This window comes from Pristiophorus japonicus, chromosome 3 (genome assembly GCF_044704955.1).
Source record: "Pristiophorus japonicus isolate sPriJap1 chromosome 3, sPriJap1.hap1, whole genome shotgun sequence".
NCBI lineage: Eukaryota > Metazoa > Chordata > Chondrichthyes > Pristiophoridae > Pristiophorus > Pristiophorus japonicus.
Genome location: NC_091979.1, coordinates 234,201,389 through 234,227,254, shown reverse-complemented (window position 1 = coordinate 234,227,254; position 25,866 = coordinate 234,201,389). Strand labels below are relative to the sequence as shown.

The 25,866-nt window shown below is 49.8% G+C and overlaps 2 protein-coding genes across 3 annotated transcripts in view; one reads left to right on the top strand and one right to left on the bottom strand.

Annotated features, from left to right (window-relative positions):
• The window catches only part of abcc2 (ATP-binding cassette, sub-family C (CFTR/MRP), member 2), a 278,866-nt gene extending 264,174 nt beyond the window's left edge, over positions 1–14,692 (top strand). The window contains exon 32 of the mRNA XM_070876416.1: positions 13,714–14,692. Within this exon, the coding sequence (XP_070732517.1) occupies positions 13,714–13,840 (127 nt within the window). The 3' untranslated portion in view covers positions 13,841–14,692. The remainder of the gene's footprint in view (positions 1–13,713) is intronic.
• Positions 14,693–15,320: 628 nt separating this feature from the next.
• The window catches only part of dnmbp (dynamin binding protein), a 36,449-nt gene continuing 25,903 nt past the window's right edge, over positions 15,321–25,866 (bottom strand). Inside the window, exons 6-9 of one of the 2 annotated variants that reach the window (XM_070876414.1) lie at positions 24,955–25,134; positions 22,500–22,698; positions 19,841–20,355; positions 15,321–17,193 (exon numbers count right to left, since the gene is read on the bottom strand). In XM_070876414.1, coding sequence (XP_070732515.1) covers positions 17,008–17,193; positions 19,841–20,355; positions 22,500–22,698; positions 24,955–25,134 — 1,080 coding nt within the window. In that variant the 3' untranslated portion in view covers positions 15,321–17,007. The remainder of the gene's footprint in view (positions 17,194–19,840; positions 20,356–22,499; positions 22,699–24,954; positions 25,135–25,866) is intronic. The other variant, XM_070876415.1, reaches the window with a different exon arrangement.

The window sequence follows — 25,866 nt, the reverse complement described above, 5'->3', positions numbered from 1 at the left end:
ACAGGCATCAATGTTCCCGTTAATTTGTCTGACTGCGCAGAGCTCCAGGATACGCACGCATATACAGGCACACACATATACACAGGCACACAGATACGCACATATACACAGGCACACACATACACATATATCATCATCATCACAGGCTGTCCCTCGGAATTGAGGAAGACTTGCTTCCACTCTTAAAATGAGTCCTTATGTGGCTGAACAGTCCAATACAAGAACCACAGTCCTTGTCAAATGTGGGACAGATAGTCTTTGATGGAAGGGGTGAGTGGGACAGATTTGCCACATGCTCTTTCCGCTGCCTGCGCTTACTTTCTGCATGCTCTCGGCGATGAGACTCGAGGTGCTCAGTGCCCTCCCGGATGCATTTCCTCCACTTAGGGCGGTTTTTGGCCAGGGACTCCCAGGTGTCAGTGGAGATGTTGCACTTTATCAGTGTCATGTATGTACTTTTGGGATCACTAGCCACTAGATGGCGCACTGTTGGAGGCCATTGGGCTGCGCACGCGTGTGCAGCCCAAGTAAAAAACACCAGCCATTTTGTATATTAGTCACTTTGGGCCTTAATAAAGCAGAGCTAAGGTTATACCTCTTGGAGTTAAACAGTACTCAGTCTAACAGTTATTGCATATACAACATTTGGCGACGAGGCAACAGGAACCTTTACATGCAAAATTGAGCATAATTGGATTGTTGGAGCGATTTGTGGAAGGAGAAGACTTTGTGAGCCGTTTGAGCCAGTTCTTCGTGGCCAACAAAATGGAGGAGGTCGGCAATGCAGATCGGCGCCGGGCAGTGTTCCTCACGGTTTGTTGTCCAAAAATTTAAGGTCTGATAAAGAATCTACTCCTGCCTGTGAGTCCAACAGAGAAGATGTATGAAGAATTGTGTACACTGGTACAGGACCACCTTAAGCCAGATGAAGGCATCATCATCTCGAGATACAGATTTTACACGCACGTTCGCTCAGAGGGCCAGAATATGGCGGAATTTGTTGCCAACCTGAGATGTCTAGCGGGACCATGTAAGTTCGGGGCTGTGTTGGCAGACATGCTGCAGGACTTCTTTGTAATCAGCATCAACCACGAGGTGATCCTGCGTAAACTACTGGCGGTGGAGACGTTGGACTTGAACAGGGCCATCACGATCGCTCAGTCATGTATGACGACAGATAGAAGTCTAAAGCAGATATCAGTGAAAAATCGAAACTCGGCAAGTACTGTAAATGCGATTGATTCGGCGTTCGGCAGAGCGGCACATGGCAAGGCCTACCCGACTGCGTACGCGAAACCTGTGGCTGCCCAAAGTCCACCAGCGGGAATGCATCCGATTTCTCCGTGTTGGCGTAATGGGGGAAATCACCGGCACCAGCAGTGCTGATTTAAGCAATATAGTTGCAAAGGCTGTCTGAGAGTGGGGCATCTCCAGCGCAAATGTCCGCAGATGAGCAAGTGTGCTGCGACACAACATGTGGAGGATGATGGTCAGACTAGCGTGGATCCGGATACGCAATCCGAGATACCAGAGGAGGAAGTGTATGGACTAAGAGCAAACCGATAATGATCAACGTGAAATTTAATGGGGTGCCGGTATCGATGGAACTGGACACGGGGGCGAGTCAATCGATAATGAGCCAGAGGGCATTCGACAAGCTGTGGGATACTAAGGCTGAGAGGCCCAGGCTGAGTCCAGTCAATGCCAAGTTGCGCACGTACACCAAAGAACTCATAACGGTGATTGGCAGTGCCACAATTAAAGTGTCGTATGATGGTGAGGTTCACGAGTTAACGCTATGGATTGTCCCAGGTAATGGGCCAACGTTGTTTGGCAGGAACTGGCTTAAAAAAAATCAGATGCGATTGGAACGCATCAAGGCGTTGTCATCGGAGAAAGATACATGTGCCCAATTACTGAGCAAGTTCCCCTCGCTGTTCGAACCAAGCATCGGCAACTTCACGGAAGCCAAGGTGCAGATCCACGTGGACTGGGATGCAAGACCTGTCCATCATAAAGCTCGGGATGTAACGTATATGATGAGGGAGAAGGTCGAAATCAAACTGGGCAGACTCCAGCTTGAAGGGAACAGATCACTGGTTGAATTTAATGAATGGGCCAACCCCATTGTTCCTGTGCTGAAAAGTGATGGCACAGTCAGAGTCTGTGGAGACTACTAGGCTACGATCAACAGAGTTTCAAAACAGGATCAGTACTCATTACTGAAGGCTAGCCGGGGGGAAGTCATTCACCAAACTGGACTTGACGTTGGCCTACATGCCACAGGAGCTGGTCGAGACATCGAAGAGACTTACGTGCATTAACAAGCATAAAGGACTGTTTATTTATCACAGTGTCCTTTTGGAATTCGCTCGGCTGCAGCAAGTCCACTGAAGTCCGTTCCCAGAACCGTCATGTTCCAAGATGACATCTTGATCATAGGTCGTGACTCCGAGGAACATATGAACAACCTGAAAGAGGTTCTACATCGTCTGGACAAAGTGGGACTCAGACTGAAACACTCGAAGTGCACCTCCATGGCACCAGAGGTCAAATTCCTGGGGAGGAAAATTGCTGCTGATGGCATCAGGCCTACGAAAACCAAGGCCATCAAAAATGCACCCAAGCCACAGAATGTGACGGAGCTGCATTCGTTCCTGGGTCTACTCAACTATTTCGGTAACTTCCTGCCTAAATTGAGCACCTTATTAACACATGCTGCTAAGAAAAGGCGACAACTGGGTGTGGGGTGCATCTTAAGAGAGCTTTTGAGAAAGCCACTAATCTGCTTTGCTCTATCAAGCTGCTGGGACATTATGACCCATGTAAATGTTTATTATTGGCTTGTGATGCTTCGTCATATGGAATTGGTTGCATATTCCAACAAGCTAATGAGTCGGGTAAACTTCAACCAGTCGCGTATGCTTCAAAACGTTTGTCTAAAGCGGAAAGAGCCTACAGCGTGTTAGAGGAAGAAGCACTAGCTTGTGTGTATGGGGTTAAAAAGATGCATCAGTACTTGTTTGGTCTTCGGTTTGAACTGGACTGTTCTCTGAAAACAAAGGTATCAATACCAATGCTTCATCCCGCATCCAGAGGTGGGCGCTGACATTATCCACTTATGATTATATCATTTGCCATAGACCTGGCATCGAGAATTGTGCCGATGCTTTGAGCCGTCTGCCATTACCCACACCGGAGGTGGAAACGCCACAATCAGCGGACCTATTGTTAGTTATGGATGCTTTTGAGAGTGAAGGAACCCCTGTCACAGCTCATCCAGCCAGGATCCGATTTTATTGGTGGTGAAGAGTTGCATCCTCAAAGGTGATTGGTCTGCCATACCCAAGCAAATGTGTGAGGAGACCAAACCTTACATTCGTCGCAAAGACAAACTGTCTATTCAGTCGGATTGTATACTGTGGGGCAATCGTGTTGTTATGCCCAAGAAAGGGAGAAAGAAATTTGCACGTGAGCTACATAGCACACATCCCGGCATTGTAATGATGAAAGCCATCACCAGGTCTCGAATTGACTCGGGAATTGACTCTGAGCTGGAATCATGTGTGCATCAATGCAACACTTGCATGCAGCTCAGCAAAGCACCAGCGGAATCGCTGCTGAGTCTGTGGTCGTGGCCGCCCAAACCATGGTCCAGGATCCACATAGACTTTGCAGGTCCCTTCCTGGGGAAAATGTATTTAGTTGTGGTGGATGCATATTCGAAGTGGATAGAGCATATAATCATGTCATCCAGCACATCCACAGCTACCATTGAGAACCTCAGTGTCATTATCGCGACACATGGTCTGCCTGACATCATTGTTAGCGACAACGGATCGTGCTTCACCAGTCAGGAGTTTTAAAAGTTCAGGAAACTCAATGGTATCAAACATGTAACGTCAGCACTGTTCAAACCTGCATCCAATGGGCAAGCAGAACGTGCTGTCCAAATCATAAAGCAGAGTATGAAGCGAGTAACCCAAGGGTCACTGCAGATCCACCTGTCATGCATACTGCTTAGTTACAGGACAAGACCACACACGCTTAGCGGGGTCTCGCCTGCTAAACTAATGATGAAGAGAGGTCTTAAGACCAAGCTATCTCTTGTACACCCTGACTTGAATAATCATGTTGAATATAGAAGTAAAAGTCAGCAAGGGTAGCACAATCGCACAGCTGTGTCACGCGATATTTCTGTAAATGATCCTATATATGTTCTGAATTATGGTCAGGGTCCCAAGTGGATCGCTGGTACTGTCACGGCCAAGGAGGGCAACAGAGTATTTATTGTCAAGCTCAAAAATGGGCAAACATGCAGGAAACAAATGGATCAGACAAAGCTGCGGCACACAGACGAACCGGAACAGTCAGAGGAAGAGAGAATCGATGACCAACCAACCTACCCCCAGTCATCAGACGACTCAGTGGTCATCAGTGAATCGGGACTTTTAATCACTGACATGTTCAATGAAAATGGACTTTCAATCCCTGACATGGCCACTGCCACTCTCACCAGGTCAGCCACCCAGCCACCAGTCACAACAAACTCTGAACATACTCCCAAAGCTGGAGTTAAACTGAGACTGTCAACCCGGGAACGTAAAACACCGGACCGTCTCAATTTGTAAAAGACTGTTAATATCTCAGAGTGGGGTATTGTCATGTATGTACTTTTGGGATCACTAGCCACTAGATGGCGTCACTGTTGGAGGCCATTGGGCTGCATGCATGTGTGTGCAGTCCAAGTATAAAAGGCCAACCATATTAGTCACTTTGTGCCTTCATAAAAAGGAGCCAAGGTTATACCTCTTGGAGTTAAACAGTACTCAGTCTAACAGTTATTGCATACACAACAATCAGGGAGGCTTTGAGGGTGTCCTTGTAACGTTTTCTCTGCGCACCTTTGGCTCGCTTGCCGTGAAGGAGTTCTGAGTAGAGCGCTTGCTTTGGGAGTCTCATGTCAGGCATGCCCAGTGGAGCTGATCAAGTGTGGTCAGTACTTCAATGCTGGGGATGTTGGCCTGGTCGAGGACACTAATATTGGGTGCATCTGTCCTCCCAAGGGATTTGTAGGATCCTGCGGAGGCATCGTTGGTGGTATTTCTCCAGCGACTTGAGGTGTCTACTGTACATGGTCCATGTCTCTGAGCCATACGCATATATACACAGGAACACACATACGCATATATACACAGGTACACACCATATACACAGGCACACACATATGCAGGTACACACATATACACAGGCACACACATACGCACATATAGACAGGCACCCACATACACACACAGGTACACACATAAGATCTTGCGGAGACATCGTTGGTGGTATTTCTCCAGCGATTTGAGGTGCCTACTGTATATGGTCCATGTCTCTGAGCCATACAGGAGGGAGGGAGAAATACCACCAACGATATCTCCGCAAGATCCTGAAAATCCCCTGGGAGGACAGACGCACCAACATCAGTGTTCTCGATCAGGCCAACATTCCCAGCATCGAAGCACTGACCACACTCGACCAGCTCCGTTGGGCCGGCCACATTGTTCGCATGCCTGACACAAGACTCCCAAAGCAAGCGTTCTACTCGGAACTCCTACACGGCAGGCGAGCCCCAGGTGGGCAGAGGAAATGTTTCAAGGACATCCTCAAAGCCTCCTTGATAAAGTGCAACATCCCCACTGACACCTGGGAATCGCTGGCCCAACACCGCCCTAAGTGGAGGAAGAGCATCCGGGAGGGCGCTGAACACCTCGAGTCTCGTCGCCGAGAGCATGCAGGAAACCAAGCGCAGTCAGCGGAAGGAGCATGCGACAAACCAGACTCCCTACCCACCCTTTCCTTCAACCACTGTCTGTCCCACCTGTGACAGAGGCTGTAATTCCTGTATTGGACTGTACAGTCACCTAAGAACACACTTTTAGAATGGAAGCAAGTCTTTCTGGATCTCGAGGGACTGCTTTTGATGATGACACACATATACACAGGCACACTCAGACGCATAGATAGGCACACACATATACAGGTGCACACATATGCACATATACACAGGCTCGCATATATACACACACACGCACATATACACAGGGAGATGCGTACACACAATATTGACAATATTGTGTCCTCATTTGCTGAAAGTGCTGGGTCTTGTTTGGTAGTTACTTTGGCAATAGCGACGTAGTTTTATGTGTAAGTGCAGGCAATGATGGTGGGCATCACAGCAGAGCCCAGTTTTATCCTCAGCACATGTCGCTGCACACCTTTTTCCCAGTGAGAGGAATAGGAGAGCGATCAGGAGTGGGAATGATGACTGATTTCGCCCCCTCCCCTAACCGCCCAAGTACCCCCATAATTATGTGGGGTGAGGGAAGTTAATATCACAGATTGGGAATTAAACCCGGGACCTTGTGCATGGCTCAGTCTTTCCCCACCAGGCCATGGGGGTGAGTAGGGTGTTTAAATGGGAAGTGGCCTCACAATCTGCAAGTCTTTAAAGGAATATTTTTATTCCTGGGATAGCGAGGGGACATTGTCCAGCGACCCCTGGAGGAACTGATGGGATGGCCTACACAGTCAAAGAGCCTGCCACTACTCATTGTCTAAGCTCACATTTGTGGAAAGGAAGAAAGACTTGCATTTATATAGCGCCTTTCATGACTACTGGATGTCACAAAGCGCTTTACAACCAATGAAGTCCTTTTTTTTTTGAAGTGTAGTCACTGTTGTAATGTAAGAAATGTGGCAGCCAATATGGGCACAGCAAGCTCCCACAAACAGCAATGTGATAATGACCAGATAATCTGTTTTAGTGATGTTGATTGAGGGCTAAATATTGGCCTCAGGACACCGGGGATAACAACCCCTGCTCCTCTTCAAAATAGTGGCCATGGGATCTTTTACGTCCACCTGGGAGGGCAGACGGGGCCTCGGTTTAACGTCTCATCCAAAAGACGGCACCTCCGACAGTGTGGCGCTCTCTCAGCACTGCACTGGGAGTGTCAGCCTAGATTTATGTGCTCATGTGTCTGGATTGGGGACTTAAACCCACAACCTTTGGACTCAGAGGCAAGGGTGCTACCCACTGAGGGAATTGTCACTGAGGTGAGGTGTGGAAAGTTGGGAGGTGCCAATGGAACACCTTTCAAGAAGGGTGGGGAGAAGATTGGGATGCGTTATGACAATTTGTAGCTGCCTTCTATTCACAAAACATCGAGGAACCTTTGGTACACTCATAATAAAGGATGAAACTGAATACTGTGTGCAATGAGCAAGTGTGACCTTAGCTCCTTTAATAAGACTCAAGAGTTCAGGTACCTCGTGGGTGGCCTGCTTATATACAGTGCTCCCAAGGGATGTTGGGATCCCTTGGGACTCCAACAGGTGGGCCCTCTGGTGGTCAGGTGTCATACAGGTTACAAGGGGTTAAATACATAACATCACTCCCCCGTGAAGTCAACAGCAGTTATTTACAAGGTGAGATGATCTGGGGCTTTTCGCTCCCTTGTCGATCGTCTCGGTACAAATGCGGGTGTGGGTGGGTTGGTCAGTTCTTCACTGGGCTGTTGGGCAGCCGGCCTTGTCGGGCTGCTGGGGATGGTGAGTTTGGCTTCGTGGTTAACCATGATGTCAGTTGCCCTTGTGTGTGTGTTGGAGGCTCAAAGTTAGTGGTGTCTTCTTCGGGTTGTTCGTAGCTGTTGGTGAACCGCAATTTGATTTGGTCCAAATGTTTTCTGTGCGTTTGTCCATTGGCCAATTTGACCGGAAACATCCTACTTCCCACTTTGGCTGTGACCGTGCCAGTGAGCCATTTGGGACCATGTCCATAATTGAGCATAAACACAGAATCATTGATCTCAATATCACGTGACAAATTTGCACGGTCATGGTACACACTTTGTTGATGCCGCTTGCCCTCTACTTGATCATGGAGATCAGGATGGACAAGAGAAAGCCTTGTTTTAAGCACCCTTTTCATGAGCAGCTCAGCTGGGGGAATCCCGGTGAGTGAGTGGGGTCTGGTGCGGTAACTGAGCAGCACTTGGGATAACTAGGTCTGCAGGGAGCCTTTCAACACTCGTTTCAAGCTTTGCTTGATGGTCTGAACTGCCCGTTCTGCCTGGCCGTTGAATGCGGGCTTGATCGGGGCAGATGTGACGTGTTTGATCCCATTGCGGGTCATGAATTCCTTGAATTCAGCACTGGTGAAGCACGGCCCATTGTCGCTGACTAGGACATCAGGCAAGCCGTGTGTGGCAAACATGGCTCATAGGCTTTCAATAGTGACCGTGGACGTGCTTACAGACATTATCGAACATTCAATTCATTTTGAGTAAGCATCCACGACAACCAAAAACATTTTGCCTAGAAATGGGCCCCGCATAGTCCACGTGGATCCTTGACCACGGTTTGGAGGGCCACGACCACAAACTTAGCGGCGCCTCTCTGGGTGCATTGCTCAGCTGAGAGCAAATGTTGAACTGGTGCACGCATGACTCTAAATCTGAGTCGATGCTGGACCACCAGACATGGGATCTGGCTATGTCTTTCATCATTACGATGCCTGGTGGGTGCTGTGCAGTTCACATATGAACGTATCGCTGCCTTTCTTGGGCAAGACCACACGATTGCCCCACAATAGACAGTCCGCCTGCAGGGACAACTTATCTTTGCGTATGTGGAACGGCTTAATTGCCTCCTGCATCTCCGCTGGGACACCGAACCAGCTCCCATGGAGGACACAGCTTTTTAACCAAGGACAGTAAAGGATCCTGGCTGGTCCAAGTCCTGATCTGGCGGGCCGTAACGGGGGATTTCTCGTTCTCAAATGCCTCCATGACCATGAACAAGTCCTGGCTGTGCCATTTCCACCCCGGCGGTGGGCAATGGTAGCCGACAGAGCATCTGCATAGTTCTCTGTGCCCAGTCTGTGGTTGATTATATAGTTGTATGCCGACAGCGTGAGCGCCCATCTTTGGATGCGGGCAGAGGCATTGGTGCTAATCCTTTTGCTCTCAGAGAACAGCGATATGAGCGGCTTGTGGTCAGTTTCAAGTTCAAACTTGAGGCTAAATAAGTACTGGTGCATTTCTTTCACCCCATAGACGCACGCCAGAGCCTCTTTTCCAATCATGCTGTAGGCCTTTTCGGCCTTGGACAAACTCCTGGATGCATAAGCGACCGGTTGCAAAATCCCCAATTCATTAGCCTGTTGTAACACACACCCGACCCCGTATGACAACGCATCGCAAGCTAGCAATAATCGTTTACAAGGGTTATACAGGACATGCAGTTTGTTTGAACACAACAGATTTCTGACTTTTTTTAAAAAAAGGCAGCCTCTTGTGAATTCCCCCATACCCAGTTGTCTCCCTTGCGTAGTAGTGCATGTAGGGGTTCTAGCAAGGTGCTTAACCCGGGTAGGAAATTACCGAAATAGTTAAGGAGTCCCAGGAACGACCGCAGTTCCGTCACGTTCTGTGGTCGCGGCGCGTTCTTGATGGCCTCCGTCTTGGCGTCGGTGGATCTGATGCCGTCTGCTGCGATTCTTCTTCCCAACAACTTGACGTCCTGTGCCAGGAAAACACACTTCGAGCGTTACAACCTGAGCCCCACGCGATCCAACCAACTAAGAACCTCTTCCAGATTCTTCAAGTGCTCCATGGTGTCCCGACCTGTTACCAATATGTCATCCTGGAAAACCACTGTGCAAGGAATCAACTTTAGCAGGCTCTCCATATTCCGCTGGAAGATTGCCGCGGCTGACCGAATCCTGAACAGGCACCGGTTATAAATTAACAGATCTTTGTGTGTGTTGATGCAGGTGAGGCCTTTCAAAAACTCCTTCAGCTCCTGAGTCATGTAGGCCGAGGTCAGGTCCAGCTTGGTGAACATCTTCCCTCCAGCCAGGGTCACAAATAGGTCGTCTGCCTTGGGTAGCGGGTACTGGTCCTGCAGCGAAAAACAGTTAATCGTTACTTTATAGTCCCCACAAATTCTAACCATGCCGTCCTCTAAGTACCAGGACAATCGGACTGGCCCACTCGTTGAATTCCACCCGTATGATGATGCCTTCTCGCTGCAGCCTGTCCAGCTCAATTTCCACTTTCTCATGCATCATGTACGGTACCGCCCGTGCCTTGTGGTGGATGGGTCGCGTATCGGGAACCAAATGGATCTGCACTTTCGCCCCCGAGAAGCTTCCAATGCCTGGCTCGAACAATGATGGGCACTTGCTCAGAACCTGGACACATGAGGCATCGTCGACAGACGAAAGCGCTTGGATGTCGTCCCAGTTGCAGTGCATTTTCCCCAGCCAGCTTCTGCCAAACAACGTGGGGCCATCCCCTGGCACAATCCACAGCGGGAGTTCGTGTACTGTTCCGTCATAGGAGACTTTAACTTCTGCACTGCCAATTACAGGGATTAGTTCCTTGGTGTAAGTCCTTAGTTCGGTGTGAATGGGGCTGAGCTTGGGCCTGTGTGCCTTTTTGCCCCACAGCCTGTCGAAGGCCTTTTTACTCATTATGGACTGGCTTGCACCCGTGTCCAGTTCCATAGATACTGGAATGCCGTTCAGTTCAACTTAACATTATTGGTGGACATTTCGTAGTGACCCCGTACACTTCTGCCTCCTCGGTACGAGTCTCCAATTCAGCTTGATTGATCTTCCTCTGCAACGTGGTGGTTTGCAGGGTCTGCAGCTCGCCTGCACATTCGCTGGAGGTTGTTCTGCAACCTTTGCATGCATAGTGCTTGAAGCAGCATTGAATGGGCCGATGATCACCTCCACAACGCCAACAAGGTGTTAACTGCCTCGCATTAACCGATATCTCGCCATCAAAACGCTTCCTTAAGATTTAGGTGCTCCCGGACCAGCGTACACAATTCTTCATAGGATTTCTCTGTTGATTTTGCCGGAGCCAGGAGATTCTTCAGGAGGCCATAGGTTGTTGCCCCACAGACAGCCAGGAGGATCGCCCTTCGTTTGGTAGCGTTCTCATCCCCTTCCAGCTTGTTGGCCACGAAGTATTGGTCGAGTCTCTCCACGAAGGCCTCCCAATCTTCCCCTTCTGAGAACTTCTCCAGGATACTGACTGTTGTTTATATTTTTGCGCGGTTGTTCTTACCTCGTCGCCAATTGGTGCGCTCATAATAAAGGATGAAACTGAGTACTGTGTGCAATGAGCAAGTGTGACCTTAGCTTCTTTAATAAGACTCCAGAGTGCAGGTACCTCGTGGGTGGCCTGCTTATATACCATGCTCCCAAGGGATGCCGGGATCCCTTGGGACTCCAATAGGTGGGCCCTCTAGTGGTCAGGTGTCATGCAGGTTACAAGGGGTTAAATACATAACAACCTGATCTTGTGGAGGAACAGGAGACCATGCAGTCCTTCGAGCCTGTTCCACCATTCAACCAGATCATGGGTGATCTGCATCTTCACTCCATCTGCCTGCTTGGGTTCCATGATCCCTTAATACCCTCACCCAACAATCATCAATCGATCTTGGTTTTGAAATTTCCAATTGAACTCAGCATCAAAAGCTTTTGGGGGGGGTGGGGGTAGTTCCAGATTTCCACTGCCCTTTGTGTGAAACCTCCCAAACCCCACCACCTAGAAGGACAAGGGCAGCAGGCGCATGGGAACACCACCACCTCCACATTCCCCTCCAAGTCACACACCATCCTGACTTGGAAATATATCGACCGTTCCTTCATCGTCGCCGGGTCAAATTCCTGGAACTCCCTCCCTAACAGCACTTGGATTTACAAGGATGATACCAGAAATGCAAGGGTATACCTATCAGGAAAGGATGAACAGGCTGGGTCTAATTGAGGTCTTTAAGATTATGAAAGGTTTTGATACGAGTGGATACAGAGGGGCCGAGATTGCCCCTTTCTTTAGGAGCCGTGACCCCCTCCAAGAGGCAGCCAGGGGTTGGTAAGGCCTCACCAACATTTGTGAAATTACCCTCCATTTGATTTCCAACAGTGCTTGCTGCCACACTGCCCGTGTTGCCGGCTCTGCACCGACCGGCGCCAATTCCTTTCCGGCCCGCGGGATCGGAGCCGCCGCTGCTCGGTGCCCCCGACAGCCTTTCCACGGCGGGAAGCTGCCTGTGGCTGGGTGGCGCGTCTGCCCTTCGAGGGGAGGGCGCTCCACCGTGGCCATTTTATTTTAAACGTCGGCCCGACTCCGGTGGTGGCCGCGGGTTCGGCCGGGTCACCGACAGGCAACCTCCCCCTCTCGTGGGGGTACCGGGCCGCTGGCCTGGCCGAAACCCTCCCCCGGTGACCCAGGTTTAACCGACTGTAGTGTTCACAGCTCCCGCCCCTTTAACGGAAGGAGAGGGGCGTTGCGACGCGTCAGCGCTACGCCGACCAGCTCCAAGTGATCGCCGCTCCAAGGGCACTTCTGCCCCGCAGCCGACCGGAACACCGCCCCAACCGGGAACAAAAATCAAAGTTCTGAATATCGGTCAACTCTCCGCCCCCTGGAGAAAAAAAAAACAGGTGTGCCACTTTGTAAGTCAGGGGGCCCCCTAGTGTGTTTCCACTTGTGGGGAAGAGCATAACTAGAGGCCATCAATCTAAGGTAGTCACCAAGAAATCCAATGGGGAATTCAGAAGAAGCTTCTTTACCTAGAGAGTGGCGAGAATATGGAATGTGCTACCACAGGGAGTGGTGGAAGCGAACAGTATCAATGCATTTAAGGGGAGTCCGGACAAACATATAAGGGAAAAGGGAATAGCGGGTTATGCAGATCGAGTTAGATGAAGAAAGACGGGAGGAGGTTCGAGTGGGGCATAAATGCTGGCATGGACTGGTTGGGCTGAATGGCCTGTTTCTGTGCCGTATTTCCTGTGTAACAGACTATGGGAGCATCTTCACCACACGGACTGCAGCGATTCAAGGCAGTTGTTCACCACCACCTTGTCAAGGGCAATTAGGAATGGGCAATAAATGCCGGCTTTGCCAGTGACGCCCAATCCCAGGAACGAATGAATAGAAGTGCTTCCTGACATTACCCCGAGTGGCCTGGCTCTAATTTAGACGAAGGGGCAGTTTGGGTCCACCATGCTGCCCCTTGTCGTGTCAGTCGCCCCCAAGAGAGCAAAGTGGGAGGGCGTCCATTGCAATGTCAATTTCCCTTTGTTGCGTGCTAGGGTGATGGTTCTGGACGCTGGGACTGATCAGCGAATTTGACACTCCCTCCAAGCCAGGGATATTCTCATCATCATCATAGGCAGTTCCTCAGAATCGAGGAAGACTTGCTTCCACTCTAAAAGTGAGTTCTTAGGTGACTGTTCAGTCCAATATGGGAATTACAGTCTCTGTCACAGGTGGGAAAGACTGGTTTGGCGCACGCTCCTTCCGCTTGGTTTCTGCATGCTCTCAAGTGACGAGACTCAGGTGCTCAGCGCCCTCCCAGATGCTCTTCCTCCACTTGGGGTGATCTTTGGCCTTGGACTCCCAGTTGTTGGTGGGGATGTTCCACTTTATCAAGGAAGCTTTGAGGGTGTCCTTGAAACTTCTCCTCTGCCCACCTGGGGCTCGCTTGCCGTGTAGGAGTTCCGAGTAAAGCGCTTGTTTTGGGAGTCTCGTGTTAGGCATGCGAACAATGTGGCCTGCCCAATGGAGCTGGTCGAGTGCGCTGGGGATGTTGGCCTGGTCATTGCAATAATGTCAATTTCCCTTTGTTGTATGCTAGGGTGATGGTTCTGGATGCCGGACGGCTCATCGAATTTGACACTCCCTCCGCACTCCTCCAACGCCAAGGACACTTCTACCGCATGGCGAGGGATGCAGGGATATCAGCGGTGACCACAGTGCTCTGAGGGTCTTGCTGGGTGCGACGAGTGTCAGTGACAGCTGAGCGGAAGGAGGGTCAGCCACTGCTTTAGTGCATGAGGATCAACGCAGTTCACCTCAGTGACTCGAGCCACCAGAGGGGTAAAGAAAATCAAAAAGGCTCCCAACATTTCCTCTCCTTAATGGACACGACTTTGAGAAACATGTTGGCGATCTGGGACTTGTGGGACGCTCCGTGTAGCTGAAGTTTTACAGGGTGTGATGTACTGAACGGCAGATGTGTCCCGTGTCTGGTGACCAGGCCCCCTTCAGCGGTGGATTGAGGGGCTGGAGTAGGTGGTGGTCTCGATAGCACCAAGTCCACTGGGACTCTTTCACATATAAATATGGTATCACGCCCATAGTTAAGGGGCGTCAAATCTCCCCCCCACCTCCGTGCTCGCTGACCTACATTGGCTCCCCATCCACCGACATCTCAATTGTAAAATTCTTATCTATGTCTTCCAAATCCCTCCATGGCCTCGCCCACTCTCTATGTAACCTCCTCCAGCCTCACAATATCACCACCACCCCCGGAGATGTCTGCACTCCTCCAATTCTGGCCTTTTGAGCATCCCTGATTATAATCGCTCAACCATTGGTGGCTGTGCCTTCTGTTGCCTGGGCCCCAAGCTCTGGAACTCCCTCACTAAACCTCTCTGCCTCTCTTTTAAAACCTACCTCTTTGACCAAGCTTTTGGTCGCCTGCGCTAATATCTCCTCCTGTGGCTCGGTGTTAGATTGTGTTTGATAATCGCTCCTATGAAGCGCCGTGGGGAGTTTTACTACATTGAAAACGCTGCATAAAAACAAGTTGTAAACCACAATCACAGCTCGCTCTTTGAATGAAAATATTGCAAAAATGTCTGAGATTTAATTGTAATTGCAGTCTCTGTCAGCGCTACTGCGGAGAACTGCGTCAGGCACGGTCTTGCGATATTTGATGGGCAAGACTGAAGGCAATTTGGCAGCGCCACCGATATGGGATCACATCTCGTATAGCACGTTAAAATAATTCCAGCTCAAACCCTGCAATGCTCAGTGTTCCAAGATAAATTAGTGTGTGTGTGGAGGCAGGGAGGCAGTCTTGTACCAAAGCTACGTGCTTTGGCTCCATGGGTGTGGGCGTTTATTGAAATGTGTCCTTCCTCTTTCCCTGCAGCGTTAGTGTGGGAGAGATGGGCATGTCAGCTCATCAACGCTTTTCAGCTCAACTTCCTCTTCAAGAACTTATTATTGAGAAAGCGAGAGGTAGACTCAAGGTCCACTGAGGGTTCGGGGGTCAGGTACCAAGGGGGTTGGGGGGTGGAGGTTCAGGTACCGGGGGGGGAGGGGGTGTTGGTCAGGTACCAAGAGGGTCGGGGGTCGGGTACCGGAAGGTTGGTGGCACCCTTCAGGAAACAAAGTGGAGTAAATGAGACAAAAATAATTATATCAACCAAATAAACCTGTCATACACACACATAATGTTGGACAAATAAAATCCTTTTAATTCAAGAGCAGAGAGATCCCCTTCATTCACTGAATATGGACTATACAAGACGGATAGCCTCCTTCCATTGATCAGCGTGCGCCGTGGTGAAGGGGAGTCTGAATATGTAAACTTGCTCCAGATCGGATACACTGAAGCTTAAGGACCCCCGGGGTCCAACAAGGGACGAGCCCCTCACAAGGTAAATTCGCGAATCTGGAATATGGAGACCCCCTTCGCAGCGCTGTACAAGCGGGTTGCCAGGGCAACGCCAGTGGAATGTCCCAGGCCCACATTTATGGTACAGGTGATTCTGGAGCACCGGGGGGGGGCAGGAAAAGCGGCCCTGCAAACTCCACCATCGGAGCCTGGGTCCGATTGTCCAGGAGTGCGAGGGATGAGTCAGTAATATGGTGTGCTGTCGTGAGGATTACCTGCCTCTCTAAGATAATCCATCAACACAAGGCCAAGTTTATAAGATGTCTGAGCGACATGCACCTTAGGATCAGGTGGCGGCCGTTCAGCCCCTTGGGCCTGTTCCACCACCCAATCAGATCGTGGCTGATCTGACCCTATCTTTTAATGCTGTTGGTCAGTAGCTGAGGTGCAGATTTTTGGTTTGAAATCCCCCTCTCCTCCACCCCCGCCCCCCCCCACAAATCCCCCATTTGGTTCCATTCCAGCAACATCAGGAACAAAGCGTACTGCTCACAGGCTTCTACCCGTCACTGTAACAGACCCCCAGGTTCCTGGACGACAGTGGTCACTGCCAGGGTCTCACCCTCTCGGCTCGACCAGATCCCCCTCAAATGTAATACTCAAATCGGTTAAATTGCAAAAAATCTTGCTCTCTCTCGGTATAGTGTAAAATACCACGGTGTATTCCGCAAGGACACATCAAGCGTAAAACGCCGCCTTTCCCAGATTTTAAAAAATCAGCTTGTTCCGGAGAGGTGGGCTTTGATTGCGGCCTAACCTGGGCCTCTCATCCCGGCTTGTACTCACGGGGAGGTATCTTTGTCGCCTCTCTCAGCCAAGGGACACAATCCTCCCATCAGTTTCATAAATCACGTTTGCCCTTTTCCTCAATAAAATGTAGGTTGCTACGGCATCGTGCGTGTGTGCCCACGGTGGGACAACTTTGTTCTCTGCGGAGTCCCGATTTCACAATGGTTGCCGCGGAAACACTAGAGCAGGGGGAGGGGGCGAAGAGACAGAGGCCTGATCAGCAAAATAAGTTTAAAACTACTGTTACGTTCTTAAAATTAAAAAAAAATGTTTGTTCTGGAAATTGTATTATATCTATATATATATATATATATATATCTATATATATTTTAGCACTGGTACTCTCACTCGAGGTCATCTTGGTATAACGCCACACTGTCATCGCAGGTTTGGCTAACAATAATTCCAGTAATTGTTCTATTTGCTTAAATACCCTTTCCGAAACATCCTGGAAGAAATAAAGACAGCACAGTTCCCTCGAGGGGCCTAGTGTTCTCCTCCTCCACCTCGAGCGTTGAGTGAGTGAGTGAGAGACAGCCTCTTCTCCATTTGTCTTAAAACACCAGAGGCCGTTTGTACTCGTCTCTCTTCCTTTTTTTCCATTGTTCCTTCTTCCCCTTGGCCCCCCCCCCGCCGCCTCCTCCAACCACCCCCCCCCCTCCACCCGCCGGCTCTTCACGTGTACTCCGTTTTTCTGATGTAAGTGGCAGGGACGTAGCCTTGCTGCCCGTTGGCCTCCGCCAGCCACCACTCCCGGTTCCCGTTCATGTCGTGGAAGCGCAGGATGTGCAGGCGTTGGTTGTTGGTGATGGAGAGTTCGTTAGCGCACCGCGCTCGGAAATCGTAGACTGCATAGTAAACCTGGACGGAGAGAGAGAGAGAGAGAGAGAGAGAGAGAGGTCAGATACACGGCAAACGGAGAATTCCTCCTCATTTCTGACCCGCAATAGCCTCTGCATTCACTCTCAAGACTTCGGCCAGTGTCGATTACTGCCGACAATGGAATCTTGGTCTTTCATGGATAAAGGGGAACCAGCGGATGTGGTGCATTTGGAATTCCAGAAGGCATTTGACAAGGTGCCACACAAAAGGTTACTGCACAAGATAAAAGTTCACGGGGTTGGGAGTAATAATTAGCATGGATAGAAGATTGGCTAACTAACAGAAAAGAGAGAGTCGGGATAAATGATTCATTCTCTGGTTGGCAACTCAGTAACTCGTGGGGTGCCGCAGGGATCAGTGCTGGGACCCCAACTATTTACAATCTACATTAACGACTTGAAAGAAAGGACTGAGTGTAACATAGCCAAGTTTGCTGACGATATAAAGATGGGAGGAAAAGCAATGTGTGAGGAGGACACAACAAATCTGCAAAAGGACATAGACAGGCTCAGTGAGTGGGTAAAAATTTGGCAGATGGAGTATAATGTCAGAAAGTGTGAGGTCATGCACTTTGGCAGAAAAAAATCAAAGAGCAAGTTATTATTTAAATGGAGAAAGATTGCAAAGTGCTGCAGTACAGCAGGACCTGGCGGTACTTGTGCATGAAACACAAAAGGATAGTATGCAGGTACAGCAAGTGATCAGGAAGGCCAATGGAATCTTGGCCTTTATTGCAAAGGGGATGGAGTATAAAAGCAGGGAAGACTTGCTACAGTTATACAGGGTATTGGTGAGGCTGCACCTGGAATATTGCGTGCAGTTTTGGTTTCCATATTTAAGAAAGGATATACTTGCTTTGGAGGCAGTTCAGAGAAGGTTCACAAGGTTGATTCCGGGGATGAGGGAGTTGACTTATGAGGAAAGGTTGAGTAGGTTGGGCCTCTACTCATTGGAATTCAGAAGAATGAGAAGTGATCTTATTGAAACGTATAAGATGAGGGAGCTCGACAAGGTGGATGCAGAGAGGATGTTTCCACTGATGGGGAGACTAGAACTAGAGGGTATAATCTTAGAATAAGAGGCCGCCCATTTAAAACTGAGATGAGGAGGAATTTCTTCTCGGAGGTTTGTAAATCTGTGGAATTCGCTGCCTCAGAGAGCTGTGGAAGCCGGGACATTGAATATATTTAAGACACAGATCGACAGTTTCTTAACCGATAAGGGGTTTTGGGAGCAGGCAGGGAAGTGGACCTGAGTCCATGATCGGATCAGCCATGATCGTATTAAATAGCGGAGCAGGCTCGAGGGGCCATATGGCCTACTCTTGCTCCAATTTCTTATGTTATGTTAAGCCAGCATCATCAGCCTGGCTCAGTTGATCCCTGGGACACAGTCTCGGGATAAGGGGTCGACCATTTAAGGACTGAGATGAGGAGCAGCTTCTTCACTCAGAGAATGGTGAATCTCTGGAATTCTCTGCCCCAGAGGGCTGTGGGTGCTCAGACGTGAGTATATTCAAGGCTGATAAGGGTATCAAGGGATATGGGAACAGTGCAGGAAAGTGGAGCAAAGGTAGAAGATCAGCCATGATCTTATGAGTCAGATCACAGGTTCAAGCCCCACTTTAGGGACTTAGGACACATAACCTAGCCTGAGATTGATGAGAATTGTAGCTATGAGGAAAGATTGGATAGGCTGGGAATGTTTTCTTTGGAACAGAGGAGACAGAGGAGATTTAACTGAAGTGTATTAAATTATGAGGGCCTAGATAGAGTGGATAGGAAGGACCTGTTTCCCTTGGCAGAGGGGGCATAGATTTAAAGTAACTGATCAGAGGTTTAGAGGAGATTTGAGGGGAAATTTCTTCACCCAGAGGGTGGTGGAGGTCTGGAACTCACTGCCTGAAAGGATGGTTGAAGCAGAAACCCTCACCAGATTTAAAAAGTACCTGGATGTGCGCTTGAAGGGCCGCAACCTGCAGGGCTACAGACCAAGAGCTGGAAAGTGGGATTAGGCTGGATAGCTCTTTGTCGGCCGGCGCGGACACGATGGGCCGAAATGGCCTCCTTCTGTGCTGTAAATTTCTATAATTCTATAATGATCCTGCACTGTCAAAGAAAGACTTGCATTTCTATTGCGCCGCTAGATGAGGATCTGTTTTTTGTTTATATTCATTCTCAGGATGTGGGCGTTGTTGGCAAGACCAGCATTTATTGCCCATCCCTAATCGCCCCTCGAGAAGGTGGTGGTGAGCCGCCGCCTTGAACCGCTGCAGTCTGTGTGGTGAAGGTACTTCCACAGTGCTGTTAGGGAGGGAGTTCCGGGATTTTGACCCAGTGATGTTGAAGGAACAGCCGATATATTTCCAAGTCAGGATGGTGTGTGACTCGGAGGGGAACGTGGAGGTGGTGGTGTTCCCATGCGCCTACTGCCCTGTCCTGTCCTTCTAGGTGGTAGAGGTGGCGGGTTTGGGAGGTGCTGCCGAAGATGCCTTGGCGAGTTGCTGCAGTGCATCTTGTAGATGGTGCACACTGCAGCCAGGGTGCGCCGGTGGTGGAGGGAGTGAATGTTTAAGGTGGTGGATGGGGTGAGGTGTGAGGGTCTCGGAGCCCCTTCCTGCTCTCACCTGCTGCCCGGGGTCGTAGTCGTTGCTCTCCAGATACCCCTCCTGCGAGGCGGCCCTGCGTAGACCCCGCCGGCACTCCCGGCCCTTCCGCGGCAACGAATACTCCGTCTGGCTCGACCGCTTGGGCTGCGCTGTCGCGTAGGGTTCCTTGGCGGCCGAGCGGCGAGGGGCCGGCGCTGCCGAGGGGTCGATGGTGTTGGAGCGTTGGGCCAGAGCGTTGGGCCGGGGCGAGGAGGGGCGGCCGGATGGGGTGGGCCGCTGTGTCGCCGCTCTGGGGGCAGGCCCACCCGGCGTCTCGGCGGGAACGTGTACTGGCGGCGGCGAGGCGGAGAAGGAGGCCGTGCCGCTGGCGTGGTTGACCGCCAGGACGGAGGCGCTGTTCTGCCGGGAGATGACCGGGGATGAGCCGCCGTAGCCCGATTCGTTGGAGGAGTGGCTGCCCACCGAGATGTCCGAGTGGCTGCGGCGAGGGTTGTAAGGCTTCAGGAAGGAACTGTAGACAAAGCCCTTCATCGCTGCCGAGAGACAAGGGACAGATCGTCAACACAACATTCAACAAGATGTTCTCATCCCCCCCGCCCGCCCGCCCCTCCCCACCCCTTGCTTCACCCCCACCCCCGCTTCACCCGGTAATGTATGCACCTGTAAGCATGCTCACAGGTTTGCAGCGCTGTTGGACTGGAGTGCAGCATCATACCCCGGCAACCAAATTTTAATTTGAACCACATGTCTAAAGTTTAATTTGTTTAAGTTGTCGGTTTTAGTGCCGCCATCCCCTCCCCCCCCCCACTTTTAGCCAGGGGGCATTTGTATAATTTGTGTTTTTAGTGCCCTCAAAAAAGAACAAGAGGGCACTTGTTTGAAAGTTTTTGGAGTGTGCCACCCCCCTTTAACCAGGGGGTACTTGTTTATTGTCTACACAAAATAGTTATAGAGCTGTTGGACTGGAGTGCATCATCACCCCCGGCAACCAAATTCTAATTTGACCATTTAATGTCTAAAGTTTAATTTTTTAAGTTTGTCGGTTTTAGTGCCCCTCTTTAATCAGGGGGCACTTGATTTAATGATTTATTGTCTTACAGATGCAACAAAATAGTTGTCGAGCTGTTGAAGCGGTCATTAACCGGCCCAGGCAGCGGACAGTCGAGGGGGTCGTTCAACCCAACTGCCTGCCTCTCTTCCACGGTTACATCCGAGCCACGGTGTCCCTGGAGATGGAGCACACGGTGTCCAACGGTACGCTCGCGGCCTTCCGCGAGAGGTGGGCACCGGAGGGACTGCAGTGCATCATCACCAAATTTTAGTTTGGTTTAAGTTTCCATTAAAAGTTTATTTAGAAATTTGAGAGTTCTAGTGCCCTTGCCAAAAGGGGGCGCTTGATTTTATGTTCTACTTAAAATAGCTGAAGAGCTGTTGCATTGGGAGTGGCTTAGCCAGTCACGTGATGTTCACAAGACTCAAAACCCTAGCCAACTGGGTCTAGGTCATCCACAATAAGGCAGGCAGTTATGAGCCTGGTGGATGAACTGATAATGTGCAGTGTGATTGTTAAACTTTTGTTAATCAATCAACTAGTTCTTAATAGCAATGTGTTGCTATGAATTCTTAGGCAAAGAACCCATGAAGCAAATACATTACACCTCCCCATCTCTTCTCAGACTCCACTGGCTCAGTGGGTAGCACTCTCGTTTCTGGGTCAGAAGGTTGTGGGTTTAAATCCCACTCCAGAGGCATGAGCACAAAATCCAGGCTGACACTCCCAGTGCAGTGCTGAGAGAGCGCACTGCACTGAGTGGAGTTGCTGTTTTAAAACTGAGGCCCCGTCTGCTCTCTCGGGCAGACGCAAAAGATCCCATGGCCACTATTTTGAAGAAGAGCAAGGGACTTCTCCATGGTGTCCTGGGGCCAATATTTATCAAGATAACAAAAACAGATTATCTGATCATGATCACACTGTTATTGATAGGACTGCGTTTCCTATATACAAGGAGATATTGGGTCCAAAAGTTGGGTTTTAAGAACCTTCTTAAAAGGGGAAGACTTTAAGGAGGAAATTCCAGAGCTTAGGGACTAGGCAGCTGAAGGCATGGCCACCAACGGTGGCGTGAAGGAACAATAACAACTTGTATTTATATAGCGCCTTTAACATAGTGAAACATCCCAAGGCGCTTCATAGGTGTACGATGAGATAAAAATTTGGCATCGAGCCGCACAAATAGAAATTAGCATAGCTGACCAAAAACTTGGTCAAAGAGGTCGGTTTTAAGGAGCCTCTTGAAGGAGGAAAGAGAGGTGGAGAGGTTTAGGGAGGGAGTTCCAGAGCTTGGGGCCCAGGCAGCTGAAGGCACGGCCACCGATGGTTGGGCGATTATAATCAGGGATGCTCAGGAGGGCAAAATTAGAGGAGCGCAGATATCTCGAGGGCTTTGTGGAGCTGGAGGAGATTACAGAGATAGGGAGGGGCAAGGCCATGGAGGGATTTGTAAACAAGGATGAGAATTTTGAAATCGATGATGTTGCTTAACCGGGAGCTAAGACAAGGGGCCAGGAATCTATCCTGGGAGCATTCGGACAGGTTTGGCTTGGAATCGTACCATGGAGCCCTCATGCACACTACACGCATATCTTCACAACGCCAGGATTGGTCCTTTCCCCTTACCCGCATTGTCCACCAGCCAGCGGTTCTGGCTGCCCATGGGATCTTGCTGTTTAATTACTCCGACCAAGTCTCCTTCCAGTAGAGACACATCCAGCTCCTGAGCAGCGTGGAAATTCCGATCCGCCTGGAACAACTTGTCCGGCTCGTACTTTGCCAGCAAGGCTGCCCGCTGCTCATCCGACTGAAACGCGGCCGTCGGCTGATGAGGGGAAACAAAAAAAAACATGGGTGCAGGATATTAGACCAAGGGACTAGAATGAGTGTTCAAGATGGCGTCTCTTGGCATAGGAACAGGAGGAGGCCATTCAGCCCCTCGAGCCTGTTCCACCATTCAATAAGATCATGGATGAGCTGTGACCCAACTCCACATACTTTGACCCAATTGCCTTAATACCTTTGGTTGACAGAAATCTAGCAATCTCAGATTTAAAATGAATAATTGATCTAGTGCCAATTGCGGAAGAGTGTTCCACCACCCTTTGTGTGTAGAAGTGTTTCCTAATTTCACTCCTGAAAACTCTGGCTCTAATTTTTAGACTATGCCCCTCCCCAACCAGCGGAAATAGTTTCTCTCTATCTACCCGGTTGGTTCCCCTTAATATCCTGAAAACTTCGATCAGATCGCCCTTAACCATTTAAATTCCAGGGAATACCACCCTAATTCGTGTCATTTGCGGCCCAGCATTCAATTAGATCGCGGCTGTTCTGTCTCAATGGCTTTTTGGGGGAAGAGAGTTCCAGATTTCCCTCACCCTTTCTGTGATGGTTCACAAAGTTGATTCCAGAGATGAGGGGGTTGAGTTATGAAGAGAGGTTGGGCCGCTACACACTGGAGTTCAGAAGAATTTGAGGTGATCTTATCGCAACATGCAAGATAATGAGGGGGCTTGACAAGGTGGATGCAGAGAGAATAGTTCCACTGAGAGGGGAGACTAAAACTAGGGAATATAGTCTCAGAATAAGATGCCACCCATTTAAAACTGAGATGAGGAGGAGTTTCTTCTCTCAGAGGGTTGTAAATCTGTGGAATTCTCTGCCCCAGAGAGCTGTAGAGGCTGGGTCATTGAATATATTTAAGGTGGAGGTAGACAGATTTTTGAGCGGTAAGGGAAAAAAGGGTTATGGGAAACGGGCAGGGAAGTGGAGCTGAGCCAAAGATCAGATCAGCCATGATCTTATTAAATGGCGGAGCAGGCTCGAGGGGCCGAATGGTCTACTCCTGCTCCTATTTCTTATGTTCTTATGTACATTACAACAGCGACTACACTCCAAAAGTACTTCATTGGCTGTGAAGTGTTTTGGGACATCCGATAGTCGTGAAAGGTGCTATATAAATGCAAGTCTTTCTTTCTATATTTACACTCTTGGGTGTGTTTCACATCACATCACAATTAAAATTACCCAGACCGACCAAAACACTTACCAGAGTGACGATGTTGAAGTCACATGGTGCATTGAATAAGGTTGGATCAGGCTGACACCGAGGCAGTGAATGGACATGATCAAGATGATTGGAACGTGGGCAGATACAGCAGGAGCGGCAAGAGACTGTGAAGGGATGTGATGGGGGCCCAGGAGAAGCGCGAGTTTGGAGCCAGGGGCCCAGGGGCAGCACGGGCCAGCCCACACTGCGATATGTGCCCGCACTAGGTCCGTACAGCAGAGCAGGTCTCCAGTCGTCTTGGGTAATCCTTGCCACTGGACCAAGACCTAGCTCTGTCAAGCCCCTGTGATGGCTGGTGTGCAACAGCCACCCCACATTAAAAAAATCCACGCACAGGTATCATCCACCCTTCGGGATGTAGTTCGGGACCTGGAATATCAGGTCCCTCATTGGAACACCTGTGAACTTATCCTTTTTTGGCGTGGAAGCAAGTCATCCTCGTTTCGAGGGACCGCCTATGATGAGGGAATGGACACAAGGCTATAATGACCACTTGGTCAAGAATAAATTCGGCCTGGAGTTTAGAAGAATGAGAGGTGATCTCATCGAAACGTATAAAATTCTTACAGGGCTTGACAGGATAGATGCAGGGAGGATGTTTCCCCCTGGCTGGGAGTCTAGAACCAGGAGTCACAGTCTCAGGGTAAGGGGTTGGTCATTTAGGACCGAGATGAGGAGGAAGTTCTTCACTCAGAGGGTGGTGAATCTTTGGAATTCTTTACCCCAGAGGGTTGTGGATGCTCAGTTCTTGAGCATATTCAGGGCTGAGATCAATAGATTTTTGGAGTCTAGGCGAAGCAAAGGATATGGCGATCGGGCGGGAAAGTGGAGTTGAGGTAGAAGATCAGCCATGATCTTATTGAATGGCAGAGCAGGCTCGAGGGGCCGAATGGCCGACTCCTGCTCCCATTTCTCTCATGTTCTAAGCCACATGGAGCTCGTTGCTCACTGGAACGTACCAACAGGACCTCCAAAAGTAGCAGTAATGTAAACAGAGAGCGCCGAACTCACCATTGGTGTCATTTGCCATTTGGAGGATTGCCGTTCAGTGGTCTTGCGCTCGAAGGGTTTTTTAACGGCAGGGAGTGTGTCTGGGAAGAAGCTGAAGACTTGGAGTAACTGCATGGCCTTAGTGTGCTGCTCCTGGAATGCGGCCACGATACTGGTGTCCTTGCTCACCACCGCAATCAGCTGTGGGCAGAGAAATCTTCCATTGGTCATCATTCCACACACTCAAAACATGCACAGCACACATACAACGCTCAGGGTAATGCTCCCTCGACACTGTCCCGTCAAACACTCCCAGGGCAGCTACAGCACGGGTTAGATACAGAGTAAAGCTCCCTCTACACTGTCCCATCAATCCCTCCTAGGGCAGGTACAGCACGGGTTAGATACAGAGTAAAGCTCCCTCTACACTGTCCCATCAATCCCTCCCAGGGCAGGTACAGGGGGTTAGATACAGAGTAAAGCTCCTGGGGTGAGGGGGGGGGGTGGCGGTTAGAGCGCTCTCCGGGTCAGACAGAAGCCCGAAGCCCAGAGCCAAGCAGGCAGTCTAGAGCCGAAAGTGATCACTGTGGGCCTGAGAAGCAGGTTCTATTATTGATTGCATGTCATGCTGTGATTCAACGTAACACCGCAGAACGGGTAAATAAAATCTAACATTGTTGGCAGGTAGTGTCACAAGTGTCACAAAGCTCGTTAATGTAGAAACCACCTGTGTGTGGATCATGAGGACAATTACTGTCGCCAGACCAAGAAGCCTTTGTTGCGACCGTAACTGTGATTGTATTCTCACGACATCACTGGTAAACACACTCTACACAGGGTGTCCACAACTGTCATCATGTGACTCCGCCACATGATCTTTTATTATTTACATCAGTAGTTGCAGTACCACAATAGTCCACATGGGAGGTCGGG